An 18030-nucleotide genomic window follows, 5' to 3' on the forward strand; every position below is an offset into this window, starting at 1 on the left:
AGGGCTCTTATAATTCCATAACTGTAAAATCACTACTACTGGCTTACGTACCAAATCCTAAAAGATGCAGGGATGATGTTTTGTTCAATGACAGAAATGCCCCTGTTTTTTCTGCTATGTCAAACAAAAAGGTCTTGATGATTTTACAAGCATTTTAGCAATACAGAAAAATTAGGCGCTGTTGTCATGGACATTCTACTCACACAAAATATCCTCCATGATTAAGTGAGGGTCTCATGTTCTTGCAAGATCTCTACATTGTAGATATTGTCCTCCATGAGAGCTAGGTCCCTCTGTGTTAGGTCTAGATTAAATTTTCCGTTGGAATTGTGGGAACGATTGTCAAATTTCTCCTAATTTGCCTCCCAAAAAATCCAATAATTTAAGAATCTAAGTCTTCATGAACGGAAATATTTGTGTCTTTTCAATAAATAGAAGATGAAATAATCTATGCATAGCCAGGACAGTTAAATAGATATGACTGCAAGTATCTGAGGGGTGGAGATTGCAGCCACGAAGCCAGGAAAGAAATGAACCTGGAATAAAGACGTGTGTCCCTGAGTAGAAAAGGTTACTACTAGAAAGAGAGTTGAAAAATACTTAGAAAGAGTTTTGTTGATGTCTTGTTTCTCCTGAACACCTGTAATGAAGGTTTCTGACACCCTGGGTGAGTAGACTTCATAAACAAAGCAAAGAAAGTAAGTACTTAAAGTCTTTAGTTCTCAAAATCAACTTGTATTCAGTTCAGTATTTTATTTCTTTAATACTATTGGTCCCTCTCCACTCTTTCCCGATGTGACAGTAAGGTAAGGAATCATAATGAAATTTAAATGTACAGACTTATGAGTCACACAGGTAAGATGCTGTATTAGCTGGGAGAGGCAGTTCACATTGCTCAGAACTATTGTCGTAGACCTTGTGCAGGACAAATGTCCATACCACTGCATCATGTTAATGATTTGTTTTACTGAGATTTTGTATACACAACATAAAATCTGGAAACTTATTTAAAAGCACTAAAAATTAAACATAATATACTGCAGATTTAGATAGTAACCTCAAAAAAACCCAAAATCATAGAAGTTGCTGAAGGTACACAACATAGGTAAAAGTCCAGCATTTTCTTGATTAAAGCTGGGTCAGATTGGTAGCTGCTTCAAAATACAAAGATAGACAGTGTTGTGACGACACAATTTTTGATATTGAAGGCATAATCTTATAGTATCTGTCTGCATATATTTTCTTTCTTCTTCCCTCAGATTTTGCTAAATAAACCCTATGAAGTCTTTTTGCACAGAAGTATCAGGAAAAATTTTCATAGATTATAGTATCAAGTGCTATTCTTTTTTCTTATTTCTCTTCTTTATGAGAAATTGCTTTTTCGATTAGATCTGCCCTGGCGGCAGCCACAAACCTGAGATGAGATTAATTACCTGGAATTCTTTGTGACTTAATCACACCAATGGAGATTTTTTTTTCAGCAACTGGAAAACTTAAAATACCTGAATACTATTCCTAGGTAATTCTAGAAACTTTAAAAGTTATAAGTGGCTAAAGGACTAAGGGAGCCATAAATAGGAAGTTATGTCATTAGATGTCCTAAAGATTCTTTATTTATCATAGTAGACTCTACTTGCTGCTTATGATGAAAAGAGTAATCAATTACCAGTGTAGCAGAACTACTAACTCACAGATAAAAATCATCAGGAAAATGTTTTGCCTCTTTTTTGCTAGAATTGCTTTTCACTACTGCATATAAACAGGAAAAGGTATATAAAGAGTGATCACTTACTACTTGAAGTAAAGAAAGATACCCAAATCCTACATTATCAAAGTTTACTTTCACGTTTTTCCATCGGGCACTTTGATTGTTTTTTATGAGTTCCTCGCACTGACTAAAATTGTTGATTTGGTCGACTTCAAACCTTTCATCAGTTGTGGTGTTAACACAGTAGTAGAACTTCCCAGCAAACAGATTTACTCCCATGATGCTGAAAATTAGCCAGAATATAAGACAAACGAGAAGCACGTTCATGATGGATGGAATTGCTCCTAAAAGGGCATTCACAACCACCTAGTACACAAATACAGGGGGAAAGAGAAAAGAATATAAGCATATTTACAGCAATACATTTTTGTATACTGTTTCACTGTTTCTTAATAAATGCTTATTCAGAAACTAATATTATAAATTTTAAAGCAGTACATTAAAAACTATAGCATTGCATCGCTCCTTTAAATTATTGACATTAGTTCATGTAATGAAAAGAAAATAAGTGAGATAATGAAAATAATTAATAGAAAAACAAAAAAGACTTGGCAGTAGTAAGATGATGCCTGACACTGACTTGTTCTAGATAAAAAAGAAAATTGTGCTAAATGAAAAATGTAGACATAATAAAATTCTAAAAATGAATGAAATTATAGCTTAAAAATGTTTAAAGGAAAATGGAAACCTGTAGATTTGATTAGCATAGTTTTGAAATTTAAGCTGAAAATACAAATGCCATGAATCTAGAAACTAAGCTCTACATAAAAGAATTATGCATGAATTAAAGACATAACTTTATTGCCTTATTGTTCCATGCAAGATTATAACAAAGATTAATTTCTTTGTATACGAAAGCAAGACAGGTTTGCAATATGTGTCTACTTGAATCGACATAATTTATTTCAAGCTCCAGTCTTGTTATTTCATTAATTAAATTAGCAATACCCTTCATTTATCTAAAAAAGGATATATTTAGGACTTCTGATTTTGCATTTTTAATTACTTTTGGGGGGTTACCTTCTTAGATATTTGCAGGCAAGATGTCAATATATCTTATGTAGATAAAAGGTGCATTTTTCTGATATCTATAGAAATTAATCACGTGTCTGTCAGACCTATCAAAACTTTTGTGATGAGCAGTTATTTTTCCTTAAGTATACAATTCCAACTTCTCATTTACAAGTTATATTTTATTTAAAAGTTTACATTTTTTCTTCTGTAAACTTTTGGGACCTGGTAGGAAAGTAAAATAAAATCTGAAGTAGGATTCTGACTCTCAGTAATCTAAGTCCTGCAGCAAGGCAGGAAAGGATTGGCATGGATATTGGAGTACATTAAGTTGTCTTAGTCCGTCTCTGTTCCCTGCAATATAGATGCATTCTCCCCACTACCAACATAGTTGTGAGCAAGCTCAGAACTGCTCAATCTTACTACCTGTATTTCACAGCCTCTAGAAGGCCTTTGGAAGAGGAATATTGTGGTTGTATTATTCATCACTCAGCACCCTCCTCCCCTCTTCCTCCCAAACTTTATGGCCAGCAATTAGGATCTGTTTAGAGATCTTAGGTAGAAATGTTGATTTCAGGGCATATTTTCTATTCAATTAGAACGGTCTCCTCCATTGCCAGACAGTAGAAATGGGACCTTTCTGCAGCAGAATATCCCTTATCTTTTATAAAACCACGATTTTGTTTTTTAAGTTTAGCACTTTTAAATCTTCTTTTTTTATATTGCTTGTATTTTTGGTGATGAAAAGATACCAGTAATAAATCTGTTGCTATTTAGCTTCATGGAATTGAGAACATAAAAATTAGAAATGGAATTAGAAATTCTGAAATTTGTTCCAAGTCTGACCTGATCTATGACACTGCCTTATGCTACTGCTGCTTCAAAATTCTAGGCCAGCTAGTGTTTGTCTTTTTTCCCCCCACTCATAAAAATGTTCCAGATGTGTTACACTGATTGAATTCCTTTGTTTAGTCTTGATGAAAAACCTGAAAATAAAGATGTCAAGAAAGAAAGATGGGGATTTAGTACTGCAACTCAAATGAATCAAGGTTACCTCTGCTCACACAAAGAATGGTTTTGCAAAAATTGAGTGCCTGTAGCAGTTACCTTTATAACAACCCTGACATCCATTGAACCACAGCACAGATCCAGAACAGGCAGCAGAATAATAACAGCAACAATAACTGTTACAACAATTATGAATTGATAATAGTTTTAGGAAAAAGGATTTCTGCAAAATGCATCAGTGCGTCTTGCACTTGATAATCTTTAGATGAACAGGTAATGCAGTCTCACCACTGAGACTATGGAAAGATCAGCCACATCTTCTTGGATAAAAAGAGAACAGCTTCCAGCAACTGTTCCAACAATGCTTCCAACAACTTATTTCATAGAGGTCACTGAAAACCCATCAAATGGTAATAATTTTTGGTCACTACTGACCTGGCCTGGATGCGAACTGGTGACCTAGAGATGAAAGGCTCTGTATCCTATTACCAACCCCTTGAGCTATCCAGTCCCCCTGAAAGGTTTTTTAAGAAAAGAAGAAAAGAAAATTAAAACTTTTAGAAGCTGTTTTCTGTTTGCATTTTTTTTCTGTTCGATTTTTCTTCCTCAACAGTGTTGAGCCTTACCCCTATCATATTTATAATGTAAAAATGTATTGCTACACGTTGGTCAGATGCTCGGCTGACTGTAAAGTCCTCTTTAGCAAGAGGTCTTTACTTTCTTCAACACGTACAGTTGCAGGTAATTGCCTTAAGAGTGTTTTTCTGTTTTATTTCATTTTTTTTTTTTTGGATTTTTTTGTTTTGTGTTTGCTTTGGGAATTAGCTGAGGTATCTCAGGATAACCAGGACATTAACTTAATACATATCCAAGATTATACCCATACATACACAGACAGCAACTACACACAAAAGTTACAGCAAATGGACAGAAGAAAGGGAAAACCAATTGAAAAATGAACTGAATGCAGAAAAGAGGTCAATTAGGATTTCTAAATGAGTTAATTTAGCAAATAAAAATTGCCATTCTCATCTTGTTGGAAAGAGTCTGTAGAAGGTTAAAAGAATGTTGGCAACTACAGCTCTTATTTTTGCTTGCTCTTTAAATCTACATCAGATATACATGATTTAAAATGCATTTTTCATTTTAAAAGGGGCTATTTCTCTTGGGCCTATTTTCTGTTTTTTCTTGATATAGCATATAATGCCAGTAAATTGGAAAAAGATGTTTGCATAGTTGTTTCTTTGGTTTTATAAATTACCTATGCATTTCCTCAAGGCTGGGATGTTGCTGGTCAGGCTGACTCCAGTGAGCAAAGCTGCAAAAGCCCAAGTTGATTCTGCTTGTTCACCTTCCTATAGCTTCAGGTAGGTGGAACAGCAATAAGAACAAGTGAGAAGCAACACCTGATGCCTAAAAAGACAAAGGAGCTCTAGACTATTTTACATTTAAGTCAACATTCATCCAGGGGGAAAAAAATAATTGTGGGAAACCATGTCTTCTCTAGAAGAAAGCAGTATGTCATATATATACACAATTTTTCATGTTTAAATTTACATAATATTTATCTTCCAATACCAGATTTATATATTAGAGAATTACTGCAATACTAATTGTATGTCCTATTTTCTGGCCAATATGACTTTCTGTCAAGGCAAATTAGTAATCCAGATGTTTTTCATGGCTGCTGCTTGTATCTTCTTTTGAAAAAATCTCCAAAGAAAATAGTAAAAACTGGACAAAAAAAATCAGTTTTGCTGTCAGAACTGTTCATATGTGTAGAATGAGGATTGTACAAAACACCAGCTTTTCCCTGTTGTATGAATAGACTATAAGGAAGTTTTACTAGATTGACCCCTGCTGTGGGAGACATAGCTGAACACGTAGTGAGAAATAAATGTATTTTAGTTGCCAAGGAAAAGTATTTTCCATGGATCCTGACACCTCAGCTGCCACAGACTTTCCAGGAATTCCTACATTGGAGCTGAGTAATGGATATATCAGGACCTCCTGAAATCTGTAAACAAACAAGGAAACATCTTTAGTAGTACTTATCCACTTTTCACATAACTTTTGCAGATTCTGTGAAGAAGTTCCTAACTCTCTTCCTGGTGCAAACGAGGAGGAAGTTACACTCTTTGGGATGGAAAGGGAGATTAGAGGACTGTGTGTGGAACATTCTTTCTACTCAAAATTAAGTACTTTATTTGTCTCCACTTGGAAGGTCTCAACTTCGTAATTTTATGCTTAAATAGGAAAAGTTCCCAAAGAGCTGCCAGAGAGAACATTTGCAGGGAGAGATGGAGAAAAAAGTGAGCAAGTAGACATTGGTTTGGATTCTTGGTGCAGCACATAGATAAGACTGCTGGAATGGCAGAAGTTACGCCATGAATGGACACAGATGTAGGCACAGGTGACGATGGGATCTGCATTTTACCACATGTTCACAGTGAAGGACCTGGAGGACACAAGGAAGTCTAGAAGACTCTGAAACCATGCTGACTTGACTAAGTGGGTATCAAGTAACAGACAAGTGTATTCTCTCTTAAACTGTGGAAGAGTTGAGGCAAGGGAAGAAAGGACATAGTAACTGTATGTAAATATACAGTAGCTATCCCAGGCAGGGGATCAAAAGAGCATCTGAGGCAGACCATGAAGAAACCGCACCCATTAATCAGAAAGATTAACTATCTGATGCTGTAATAATGGCTTTCTGTTCTCCCTGGTACTGTAAAATTGATGATGGAAACTGCCTTTCTCTGAAGTTAGAGGAGCTTCTTCTACAAGTCATAACAGCAGTAAATCAGTGGGATTGGAGGAAACAGTTATGGGGCTTAATTTAGGAGCAGCTAAGTCAGTTGAAAATGTTTGTCACAAAAGCAATGGAGGTAGTGGACCTGAGGGCCAGCAGACAGAATAAAAACATGGCTCAGTGCTGAGGATTAAGAGAGATCCTCAGCAGAGGCTCTGGGATTTCTGCCACGGTTGCTTAGTGTGACGTTTGGAGGTGCCCATGAAGGAAAATAACTGGTGATGCAGTACAGGAAAATTATTCCCACATAAAATACCCTGTCTCATCTGAGTGCATACGTGGAGTTGAAGATGGCTGTTGGGAGAGAAAGGTTAAAATGAAGATTTGGTGAGGAGGGAATAGTTTCTCTCAAAGTGAATTTGCAGCTGGGAATGCTAAGCATGTCAGTGTGGGAAAACTCCATTTATTATGCCTAGTGTTGTTTATCCTCTGCCTGTTTTGAGAAGTAGAATTCCTGTGCAGACATAATACACTCTCACAGACATGCTTGAGCCTCCTGCTGGGAGACAGAGAGCTCATAAAAGCACGGCCTTGTGATAAGCTGTGCATGCACAAAGCCCTTTTATATATTGGGGCAGGCTGCGGGCCCTGCCGTCCCCACAAGGATGAAGTAACCCTAAGGGAGCTTGTGTCTCTGTGTGTCTCTGCCTCCCAGCATTGTTGGCAAGGTAATGGAATACATTTACTCTTTGCATTTGAGCTGTGTTTTGCCGGTTGCCCTGGTTACCTGTCGATTCACTCAATGGCTATCTGAGGATGAAAGTTCTTTACATTGAAAGGATAAAGTATATGTACTTTGCCACAGCACTGTTGGAGATGGGAATTTTACTCACAGATAATAATGACAATTTATCCCATTTTATCAATGTTTATATCAGGGGATAAACATATGTGATATCGCAGTCTAGTAAATGAGGACAGAACAGGAAAGGAAGAAAGAGAGAGAAGGAATTGAGAGAGAGAGATTGCAATAATTCTTTTACCTCAAAACTGCAAATTTTGTCATTGAATAGCTTGGAATGGTACCCTGGGAAGAAGCATGCTGCATGTGCTTGGTTATCAGCTATGAACTGGCTGTAGAGGCAACGGTGAATGAAAATTAGGTATATCTGTGAGAGAAACTGCAACCTACTTGACATGCTCCAAATAATGGTTACAGAGGAACTAGGAGAAATTTTAGATTCTAGGAACCTAAAAATGTAGAATAATCCAAGTAATTAAAACTTTCTCATTTTCAATTAATTACTCCTATTTTGTCTCAATGGATTTTTTGTAAAAAACTAATTTTCATAAGTTTGTCCCACAAATGGAAATCAGAGTGGTGCACCACATTGATATAAATGTATGATCTATAATCCACTAACTATATGCGATTTTCCAGTATTTACCTGACAGCAAAAAAAAGAAAAAAGAAAGAAATCCCAACCCAAAAAATCCCAATCCCAAACAAAAACCCCCACCAAAATGAAAATCAAACACCCCCATCCCCCAAATGAAAAAAAAGAAAATTAAACCACAAACCTCCCTAAAACCCTTCTATCAAATAAGAATTTCCCTTAACCCAACTTAAAGCTGTTGTCTTGTTGCCATGTTTGCACATGTGAGAAGAGTCTGGCTTTGTCTCTTATCTATCTTCCAACCCAAATTACAGGTAATTAATGGATTTTCCCTTTAATAGGTATATACTAAAAAAACCTAGTTCCTACTTTCGCTACACAGTTTGCCTGAATTCTATATACATTCTATTCTATATTCTATTCTTTTCTGTGTGCATATATATTTTATTTTTAATGACATTATCTACGATTATGTAAGGTCAGAATTAAAAAACATTTAGAAAAATGTTTAGAAAAGTTATAAGAAATTTGAAAAACTAAAAAGCCACTTATTTTAGCATATAAACAAATGTTTATCTTTAAGTCATGATAACTAAAAAATTAGTAAACCAAAAGTTTGGAGAAGTAAATTATGATGGTGGGACTATACTATTATTTAGACCAATTTTTAAAAAAACAAAAAAGGTTGTTTCCTGAAAGAAATACTAAATGCATTTTGTCAGTGTTAGGCATGAGAAGCACCTTGTGTGAACCAAATGAAAAAATTATTTATGACAATGTCTTCAATTTTTTGAGTAAAAGGAAGACTGTAGTGGGAATATACACTGAAGATTATTAGAAAAGTATCATTTAAAGCAGTGATTGTAAAAAAAGTTGGACTTAACTGAGAGTATGCAAAGTCAGGCAGGTGGAAAGAACCAAAGAGACCTGTCAAGGAGTTACAAGTAAATCTTAATCTGAACAATAATGAACAAATAAAGGTGAAGTAAGAGATAAAAGGTCTCAGAGGATAAGAAAATCACTCCCTGTACAAGACAATTGCTGTATTTTCTACTTTTCTGTCACTGTTACTGTACAAGTGCACCTGACTGGAGAATGCTTCTCATAGTGAATTTTGTCTTCAAGGAAAGCAAAATACTTTCTCAAACAATGCACCAACTATTTTTATAACACTTGGTGCTGGAGAAATTTCATACTATTGGGTGGTGAGTTTATATCTTGGAATGCAACAACTTTAGCAGAGAAGCTCAACTAGGTGATTCTGAAGTTCTGTTCTAGCTTCAATAAGAAGTTAACTTGTTTAAAGTAGCGACACTAGCATTTGTTATTCACACATCAGTCTAGTAAAAGCAAGCTACACTGCTGGATCTAACAGAAATGAGGTTCTGAAGCAGCCTGATTCTGTTTCTTACCAGTAATCAAGTATGCAAAAAGTACTTTTGAGGATAATATAGAAGAAAATACATAATTTTACATAATGTATTATAAAATAAAATAATTATCTGCCAAGCAATAAGTCACAGGGCTCCATTAGTTTGAGAAGGCCTGGTAAATATTGTAAAGAGACATGAGCATGAAAACAGAGCAGTTACTTGACATGGGAATAGTATCTTTGCATTTCACTGGATGCAGTAAAAAAACCCCAACCTCTTGCTCTCCTTGTTGCATTAATGAAATGTTATCAATTTTACATGCCCTGTAACATTTTCAATTAAAATACAAACTATATTATGTATCCCATTCAATTTTTTAAAAAATTGGATCCTAACAGTGAGGGTTTTCTGTAAGATACAACAAATACAAAACTGGAAAGAAATGGTAGAATTTTCAATTATATAAAGTAACTCTTCAAAAGTTCTCTTCTTATTGTAGAATTACAGTCTAAAAAATACTAACATGTTTCCTGTATTATTTATGAACATCTACATAGAAAGAATTCAAAGTTTATAAATTTTTTTAATTGTCATTCAGGAGACACAAAACATCCCAATAGACTTTCCTCAAAGCTCAAAGGTAATGAATAAGATCACAGTTCTCAAGAAGTTCTTCTGAGTGCATGATGCTTAGATCAATAAAATATATTCCTCTATTTTTAAGAGAAATTTGCAGAAAATATTCACTCACTTTCTTGAGAGTGAATACATAATTCTTAACTGTGAGATAAGATGCTGAACTTACACTGAACATGGTTGCTACTGATCCATCATTTACACTGCAGCTATAAAAACCCCTGCATTAGTGATAGCCTCCTGCAGTTCATGCTTGCAAGGGTTTTGGTTCTAACAAGTGGATTTTACTAATGATTCTAGTGAATGCAAAATTTTTATATCATTGATATGTCTCCTGCAGGACATTTTTAAACCCCAAGAAAGAAAATACTCTTACTGGAATTTTATAAAAAATTTTGAATTCTAGTTTCCAACACAGGCCAAAGAAGAATGACTTCAGATTCCAAGAAAGGATTTTATATGTTATATATTGTGTGTATACACTTGGAATTATTTACTTAATAGAACATATAGGGTGTTTTAAATTACTCAAAAATTTAAACTGCAATTATATAAACATCTGTAGTTGTGGCTATTCAGATCACAGTATTTTGCAGTGTGTTTAATGTATTAAGAGTAATGTCCAAGACTTTCTTTACCATCTTCAGGTTATTTTAAGTATATTAGTTATGAGTTGAGTAACAGGGTAAACCATAGATCTTTCCAAAACAATATATAAACCAGATTCAAATTTTTAAAGAAAGCCAATTTTTATCTCAGTTAAAAAGCAATTAAAAATCTTAAAATAGCTGACAAAAATACCCATTTGCTCATTTTCATGTTTTTTTCTTTAACATTGAAATTTCAAAGAATTATTTCCATAGATTTAAAGCAATTGAGAAGCAGTGGAGGATGAATATATAGATTCTACTTTTACTGGTACTGGGATTTGCAGATGAGGTTATTTCTCCTCCTAACCCGTGATTAGTCAGACTGTACTCATTAAGGGTAGAAAAGGGGGAAAGACTGTACCCACAATACAGGTAAGGGGAGGAGCAAGTAGTCCACCCCATCCAAGCTGAAATGTATCCTATATGAAATAGAAATATGTAGCCTCTTATTACTTGTGAATCTGTAATGACAGACACTTGATGCTATGTTTTATAGCTCAATTATATGAGAAATGTTTCTTTCATACTAATGAAGTTTTGAGTACTCTTGAAAATGCCTCATCGCCACTTTCCTGGTAAGGGAATCTAAGGAATACCCATTGAATTTAGAGGAGATTGAAGACATCAAATACTCTAATTCAGATTTTAAAAGTTATGAAATTGGACTGGAAATTTGAAATACAGTAAATGTTTAAAGCCATCAGCCAGAAATATGCATAAGGCATGCAAAACTGAAAGTGCAAGTGTATTTCAGATTGTTTGCTGCCTTCTACTATTTCTCTAATAAATCAAGCACGGCATGACATGCTTTATTTTGTGAAATTAGACACAAATGCATGCTTTATTGTCACTTAATTCTCTAACTCAGCAAAGCAAATGTACTCAGTACTCTACATTTTCCAGAAGCATACCAATTCAGATCTAGCGCAAAAGCATTATACTGCAAGTACTAAAAAGCTAAACAAAAAGCAATGGGTATATTCAAATCTCAGTTTGCAGCTACTTCTGCTTAGTACATACACTAATTGAGATGAGAATATAAACCCTAAGACAGAAATTTAAATTAAATTAAAGCAATCCTTTACTTTGCCTTCCAGCATCTGGGTGGAGTTGGTTTTGAGATTCAATATAGAAAGTATTAAAGTTTCTCAAAATTCACTATACTAGCAGATATTCTAAATGCCTTTAATATGGCAGAATTCACTTCTGTGCTTAAGGCAAGAACAAGCTATGGATCCTGTACCCTGTTTTGGTGCAAGTGATTCATATATTTTATACTCACATTGGAAAGATAATTATGAAACAGCATAATTATAAAATTAATTGTAACTAAAGAGTATAGCTGAAGACTTCTAAGAACGTAACTTAAAATTTGAAGTGTGTTTCATATTTAGGCATAACAGAATAGTCATTAGTATGTACTGACTGTGTAAAATGCTGCACTCTTCCAATTTACCAGAATGAAAAACTTATTTAAGAATAACATTGATTGAATTAAAGTAGCTGAGTACCCGGCAAATTGTTTTACAAAATGAGGCAGAATTTCTTATATCCACAGCCTGTTGTGGAATACTTCAGATATTTTACATTTTCAGTGCAAAATATGCACAGTTTTGAACATAGGTAAACATTAAAATTTAAATACACGCTGAATAAAAACTGTTTTATAACTGCTCAGTGTAGGTATGGGCAATATAAGAAAGCTAAGAGGTCTGTTTTATCTTTACTTTCTGCAGACAGAAAAAAGAATCTGTTTTTATGAATTATTTTGAAATGAACTCAGTTTCTGAGAAGACTTCAATTTGACTATAGTTTTATGAGCTGGTCAATTATTTATTATTTGAATCTTTTTACTGTTCGTGAGTCATTCATAAAGTAATGCCAACAACTGTCAGTGGGCTCTTTTGAATACTTGCCAAGTGCTTTGGAAAGAATCCACTATTTCAGAAGTGCAAGTAGTAACTATAAGGCCTCTATATATTTGGCCTGTCAAACTTGCTGAGTGACTGGAATCAGGTATTTCATTGACTGTCATCAATATTGGAGGATAGAGTTGAAGCCTATTTGCTTTTCCAAGCATCTCTGTGATTCCTAACCAGTAAATTGCTCATGAATTATTCGTGTTGCGTAGATGAAATTCTATCATATGATTGGGCGCCTGGCAGAGTTTCATAGTTATTCAGCAAGCAGTAAGGGAAAGCAGTAAATAGATTTCAAATAACAGGTACCTTAATAACAGCTTCTTTATGCATAAATATCCTAGAGCTTGTAAGTGGAAAATTTACTAAGGCGATCATGTAAAGTTACAGAAATATGAATAAAACATTTGGCAATCAAATTTAACATCTTTTTAGAAGTGGTCTTTTCTTCCAATATCATTTTAACAGCTGCATTTTTTTCCTCCCTGTATATTATCTGTACTGGTCTCCCATTCCTCCTGCAGCTGACCAGAACATCATTAAAACATAAAGCTGACAGCAGTTTCCCAACATTTCTCTGCACAAAACCACATACATTTATCTGAATGTTCATGAACAGTATGTACAAAGAAAGACAAAGAGAAAATGGCTAAATCAAAATGTTGCATATTCTGTGGTACTTGACCAGCTCTTACCCTGCTGAATATCACCTCATGAGTTTCATATAAGGAGAAAACTGTTAAAAGTCAATTTGCTGCATGAAGCTGAAATTTATTAATTCAGTAATCATTGGTTAGCAATGTATTTTCTGCTGCATTCTGAAGTGGAGATAGGTAGTCTGCTGAATACAATTTCAGGAAAAGAATTAGAAGCCTGAGTTTGACTTAATTAATCTTAAATTTTTTATGAAGATTTTGCATTGTTTCTTCTTATGTTGCCATGATGCAGGAAAAAGCATTCTCTTAAAGCATATTTCATTGACATGCATATAGAGTTAGTTTGTATTCAGTGGCTTTAAGGAACAGAAGGTATAAACAAATGAAACAATAAGTCAAAATGCCTTCTTGAGTGAGATGAATAGTAAGCAGGGCCTCTAAATTACTCAGAGTAGCAAGAAATAACTTTATATACATTGTATTGAATAGAAATGAGTTGAACTAAAAGAAGCATTTATCATACAAAAAGAATAACTTCATAGAGGAATCAAATAACTTGATTTGCTTGTTAAGTCAGCCAAACTCAGAAATAGATTTAAACCACTAGTGGAAATGAATGTATCTGTAGTATCATCTAATGAAATTCAGTGGGGTTAGATTAAAGGGGGTTTATAAAATATAATGAAAAATGAAGAAGTTCATTTTCTAGGAGAAAATATATTTTTTAACTAATGCTAAATTAGATTCCTGTGTAAATATTTTGATATATTTATCAGTAAATAAATCAATGCAATTGTGTTACATTTTATTTATAATTAGGACTCTGTTAAGAGTTCATAGTTGGCAATTTCAAAGACTCATATGAAAAACTCCTGAGATTGGCTAGAAAGTAAAGTAACCTTAATGAATATAAGTTCTATGTGATAAGTGTATATGGATTTAGGTCAATGGATGAAGCTTTTTGCTTATCTCTTAGTAAAAGATATGCGATAAAAAGATAGTGCAGCCTTTCTGCATGGACTCATCATTCCTCGTTGTGCATGCATGTATTCCTTATATGCATGCATAGTTTCAGACACTTTCACGTTGTCTTACCCTCATGCCTTCAAATCGTGACAAAGCTCTTAGAGGTCTCAAAGCTCTTAGTGTCCTAAGGGACTTAATGGCACCAAGTTCAGAGTAACCCAATGCATTTGCAGTTAAGCTAACCAAAGAGACCTATATGAAAACAGGAAAGTAAAAATTATTATATGGTACATTCTACTTTACATACCATAGATGTGAGATATACACTTCGTTAGAAGATTCTAATTTTGGATCACTTTCTTCAGGAATAGGGAGTCTTTCAAGTTAAAAAAAAAAAAAAAAGAAGAAAGAAGCAATATGAAAGGTGAATAGGTAAACAAACAAGCAAAAATATAATAATATAACTAATATCTGGAAACATTAGTACTTCTGAATTTCATCCTTTACTACTGATCTGAGGACATATAAAACCACAAAAACCAAATTACATTAGTCTCTCCTTTTTACCAATTTAGATATGTCTTATTTTTTCTTTGTTTTACAATACTGTTGGGATCAGTAATTGTGGTTGATAATGTCATTTGATTGCCCACAACTGAAAGGGAAGTGACTGAAGTTTGTGTTGAATTACACATGGGTCGCAGAATAACATTGCTCCCTGAAAATTGGTAAAAAGGATTATTTTTGCTATAGGCAGTTATATTGACTAATCCTTTTGCCTGACTGCTGAAATGATGTGCTTTACAAGCTGACATTAACCTGGACTATGCTGTTTCTAAGACCTTAGAAGAACAGTTCCATAGGTGGAAGAATTTTACAGGCCTTTAAATATTCCATGTCCCTACATTACCTCAGTGTGAAATACCACATTCTCCACATTTCCTATGGCTCCTGTCAAAATTTTACTTTGTTTGTTTCCCATTTCCCCTAAATGTTCCCTCATTATGCTGTTTTAATTCCTTAACTATTTATTGGGCCAAAAAAAGCATAATGTTCTCATATACTCTTTCATTATAAAGAACAATGTATCAGGTAAAAAGAATTCTAGGACTGTGCTCATATTTAAAAACAAGCATTATATGTGCAATTTTTAGCTTTTAAAAGTTAATAGCTTTTCTGAACTTTTCAGCAGCCATAGTAACCACAAAACTTGATTCTTTTGAAATCTAACTTTCTTTTTTCCAGCACATTCATTGTATTACTGAAAACTTTGAAGTTGCCTTAATCTAAAGGAAAATTAAAGAAAATATCCATATGTGTAAATCTAGCATATATCATGAACTAATTCAGACACTTGAATATGTACTATACCTTCACATAATGATGTATTCACATTTTCACATTCACAATATGGCTATTTGGGATAGTACAATTTAAACAAGGTCAAATATTAGAGAAAATTGGTTTAAAAAATGAACAGCTGCTTCTGCTTGCACGCTTGTTCAAGATTTTTTGTTGTAGGCGTCACTTAGGTACCCATTTTGAGAATTTCAATACTAAAGAGCAAAGTGTTTTCCCAGAGAGGGTACTTTCATTGTATGAAACATGGCTATCTGTAGCTGTATATGTGGAGTTGAAGCCTCAATATATTTAAACCACAATGTACACAAACCAAAAATCTTGTAAACACCTATTAAAAAAAAAACAAAAACCAAGGGAGGGAAAAAAAAACAAACTGAAGAAAATTAATTGTTCTGATGCTCTAATTAGCCATTGTATGATGGGAACACATTGAGAAAGTTTTGGATTTTTAGCAATACTTTTGGACAATAAATTCTTATAAGGGTCTCTTTTTGTCTATTCATTGTACATTTCTAAGTCATTGAAACCAGGACAAAAAGAATCTTAATTTTAAAACTGAGCTTGTTCAATACTTGGTTTTTGTATATGTTTTACCAGAAATTACTGTCTTGAAAATATAGTGACTGGTTCTGGTTTTGTAACTCTGTAAAACATAGTATTTGAAGCTCACCCACAGAAATTCATGAGCTGCAGAAACAGTATGCATTCGTGCACACTGGTGTTTTTTTCCCCAGGATATTCTTAAATGCTCCATAATTGTATCACTGCATCAAGAAATGTTCTCTCCCATTTCACAGCACAGTGCCGTAGAGCTAGAACTATGAGATAACCCTTGCAGCAAAGATTTCAAACATGCCTGTGAAGACTGCAAGCTCACTAGTACGTATTGGACTTCAATATTAATTAATTTATATCTCTACCAGTGCTAGAGATATATCTTCCTTTCTTTGTGGAGCCCTAATTTATCCACATGAAATTTGTGGATATGATATTCATTTTCTTGCCAGAGGAGTTTTGATTCAGATGTTTGTCTGATGTCTGGTGGATCAGACAAACATCTAAATGCAGGGTTCAACCTAGACCACAGCAGGAGGAATGATGGGTCTGAAGGTGGGAGCAAACATCCCAGGCCAGAATGCAAGGCAGGATGACCTCTTTCAACAGCAGTGTTGGGAACAACCCCCTAACTGCTTGGGGGCTACCATGCAAGGTCCTTCTGTTCAGCAGGAGAACTTCCAGTCTCTTAACATAGCAAGGCAGTGCTGCAAACATAGACTGAAAGAGAGAGAAACATGGAATTTTTCCATCTACCTTACTTTTCAAACTGAAAAGTAAACCAGTTGGCATTAATAGATATTATGGCTGCAGAGAAAGTAAATTTAAAAATTATCAGACAATTATAAAAGTGTCACCTAGGAAATGCACTACATACATCGACAATCAGGAAGTCCAGCCAGCACCAGGCATTAGTAAAATAAGTTTGGTAGCCATAGGCCACCCACTTCAGCAGCATTTCCAGAATGAAGATGTAAGTGAAGACCTTGTCAGCATATTCCAGCATGGTCTTGATAGTTTTACGTTGTTCAATATATATGTCTTCAAAAGCCTGTGAGTATAAACATTCAAAGATATGTTATTTTTTGTTACTGCACATGCTTCAGGTTGTAACACAACAAACCAAAAAAGGCAACAAAAAAAGGGAAATAATATGTAAGAAAAGACAAGGATATGTAATTTCTATTTAATGCTTCTTTTTCTGATAAGTCAGTATAAATCTGTTTTCTCCTTATGGAAATATATTTTCCAGCTCACAGGAGGAAGAAGCAGATATTACACAGCAACCACTACACTTGTCAGAGATTTTTAAAAATGTATTTCTTTATTGCTGATAGTGAATTATTCTTCTCAGATCATATTGCATAGTGACAAATGGAATTGAGTCTGCCAAGTGTTGTGCCTGAAATGAATTCTACTGAGATCATTTGGTTTGTATGTAGGTAGACCCAACTACAAAATCCAGGGCCATAGCTGTAAACTTTTCAGGACAATGACAATACAAGCTAACTTTTGTTAAGTCCTCTGGCTTCCTGAAAATTTTCAGTTATAAATCTTAAAATAAGTTCCTCCTTTCTTAAAAAAAAAATTCTATCTTAATCACTTGCTTTATTGTTTGCATTTTAATTTCTGTGATCCTTGCCATGTTATTAACACTTTTGGTGTTCTCATTTTTAGGCAATAGAAAAAATAAATAGCTCCTGCTTTTCATAACCTCTTCAATTTTTTTTCCTTTAATTGCTTTCAAATTTCAATTATGCTATTATTTCTTATGGAGACTGACTGATTTTATCAAGCTGAAAGAACTGGAATGATCAGCTAGCTTGCAAAGATTTGGATATTTTTTGATTCTAACATTCATTTTTACTCTGGTTACTTTGGAACCACTTGGCATCTGTCAGTTCAAGTGATTAGTGTTTCTATATCACACATCAAGCTAAGATCTGTGTAATTCTGGTTACTTGCATCAGGCACTGT

General features: G+C 34.3%; 1 protein-coding gene across 7 annotated transcripts in view; it reads right to left on the bottom strand.

Annotated features, from left to right (window-relative positions):
- The window catches only part of LOC137477088 (sodium channel protein type 1 subunit alpha), a 91642-nt gene that overhangs the window by 10874 nt on the left and 62738 nt on the right, over positions 1-18030 (bottom strand). For 5 of the 7 annotated variants that reach the window (XM_068195759.1, XM_068195756.1, XM_068195760.1 and 2 more), the window contains 3 exons: positions 16931-17104; positions 14266-14388; positions 1793-2074 (listed from right to left, as the gene is read on the bottom strand). In XM_068195759.1, the coding sequence (XP_068051860.1) occupies positions 1793-2074; positions 14266-14388; positions 16931-17104 (579 nt within the window). The remainder of the gene's footprint in view (positions 1-1792; positions 2075-14265; positions 14389-16930; positions 17105-18030) is intronic. The other 2 variants (XM_068195763.1, XM_068195762.1) reach the window with 1 other exon arrangement.

The sequence above is a fragment of the Anomalospiza imberbis genome, chromosome 7 (assembly GCF_031753505.1).
Source record: "Anomalospiza imberbis isolate Cuckoo-Finch-1a 21T00152 chromosome 7, ASM3175350v1, whole genome shotgun sequence".
Classification (NCBI taxonomy): Eukaryota; Metazoa; Chordata; class Aves; order Passeriformes; family Viduidae; genus Anomalospiza; species Anomalospiza imberbis.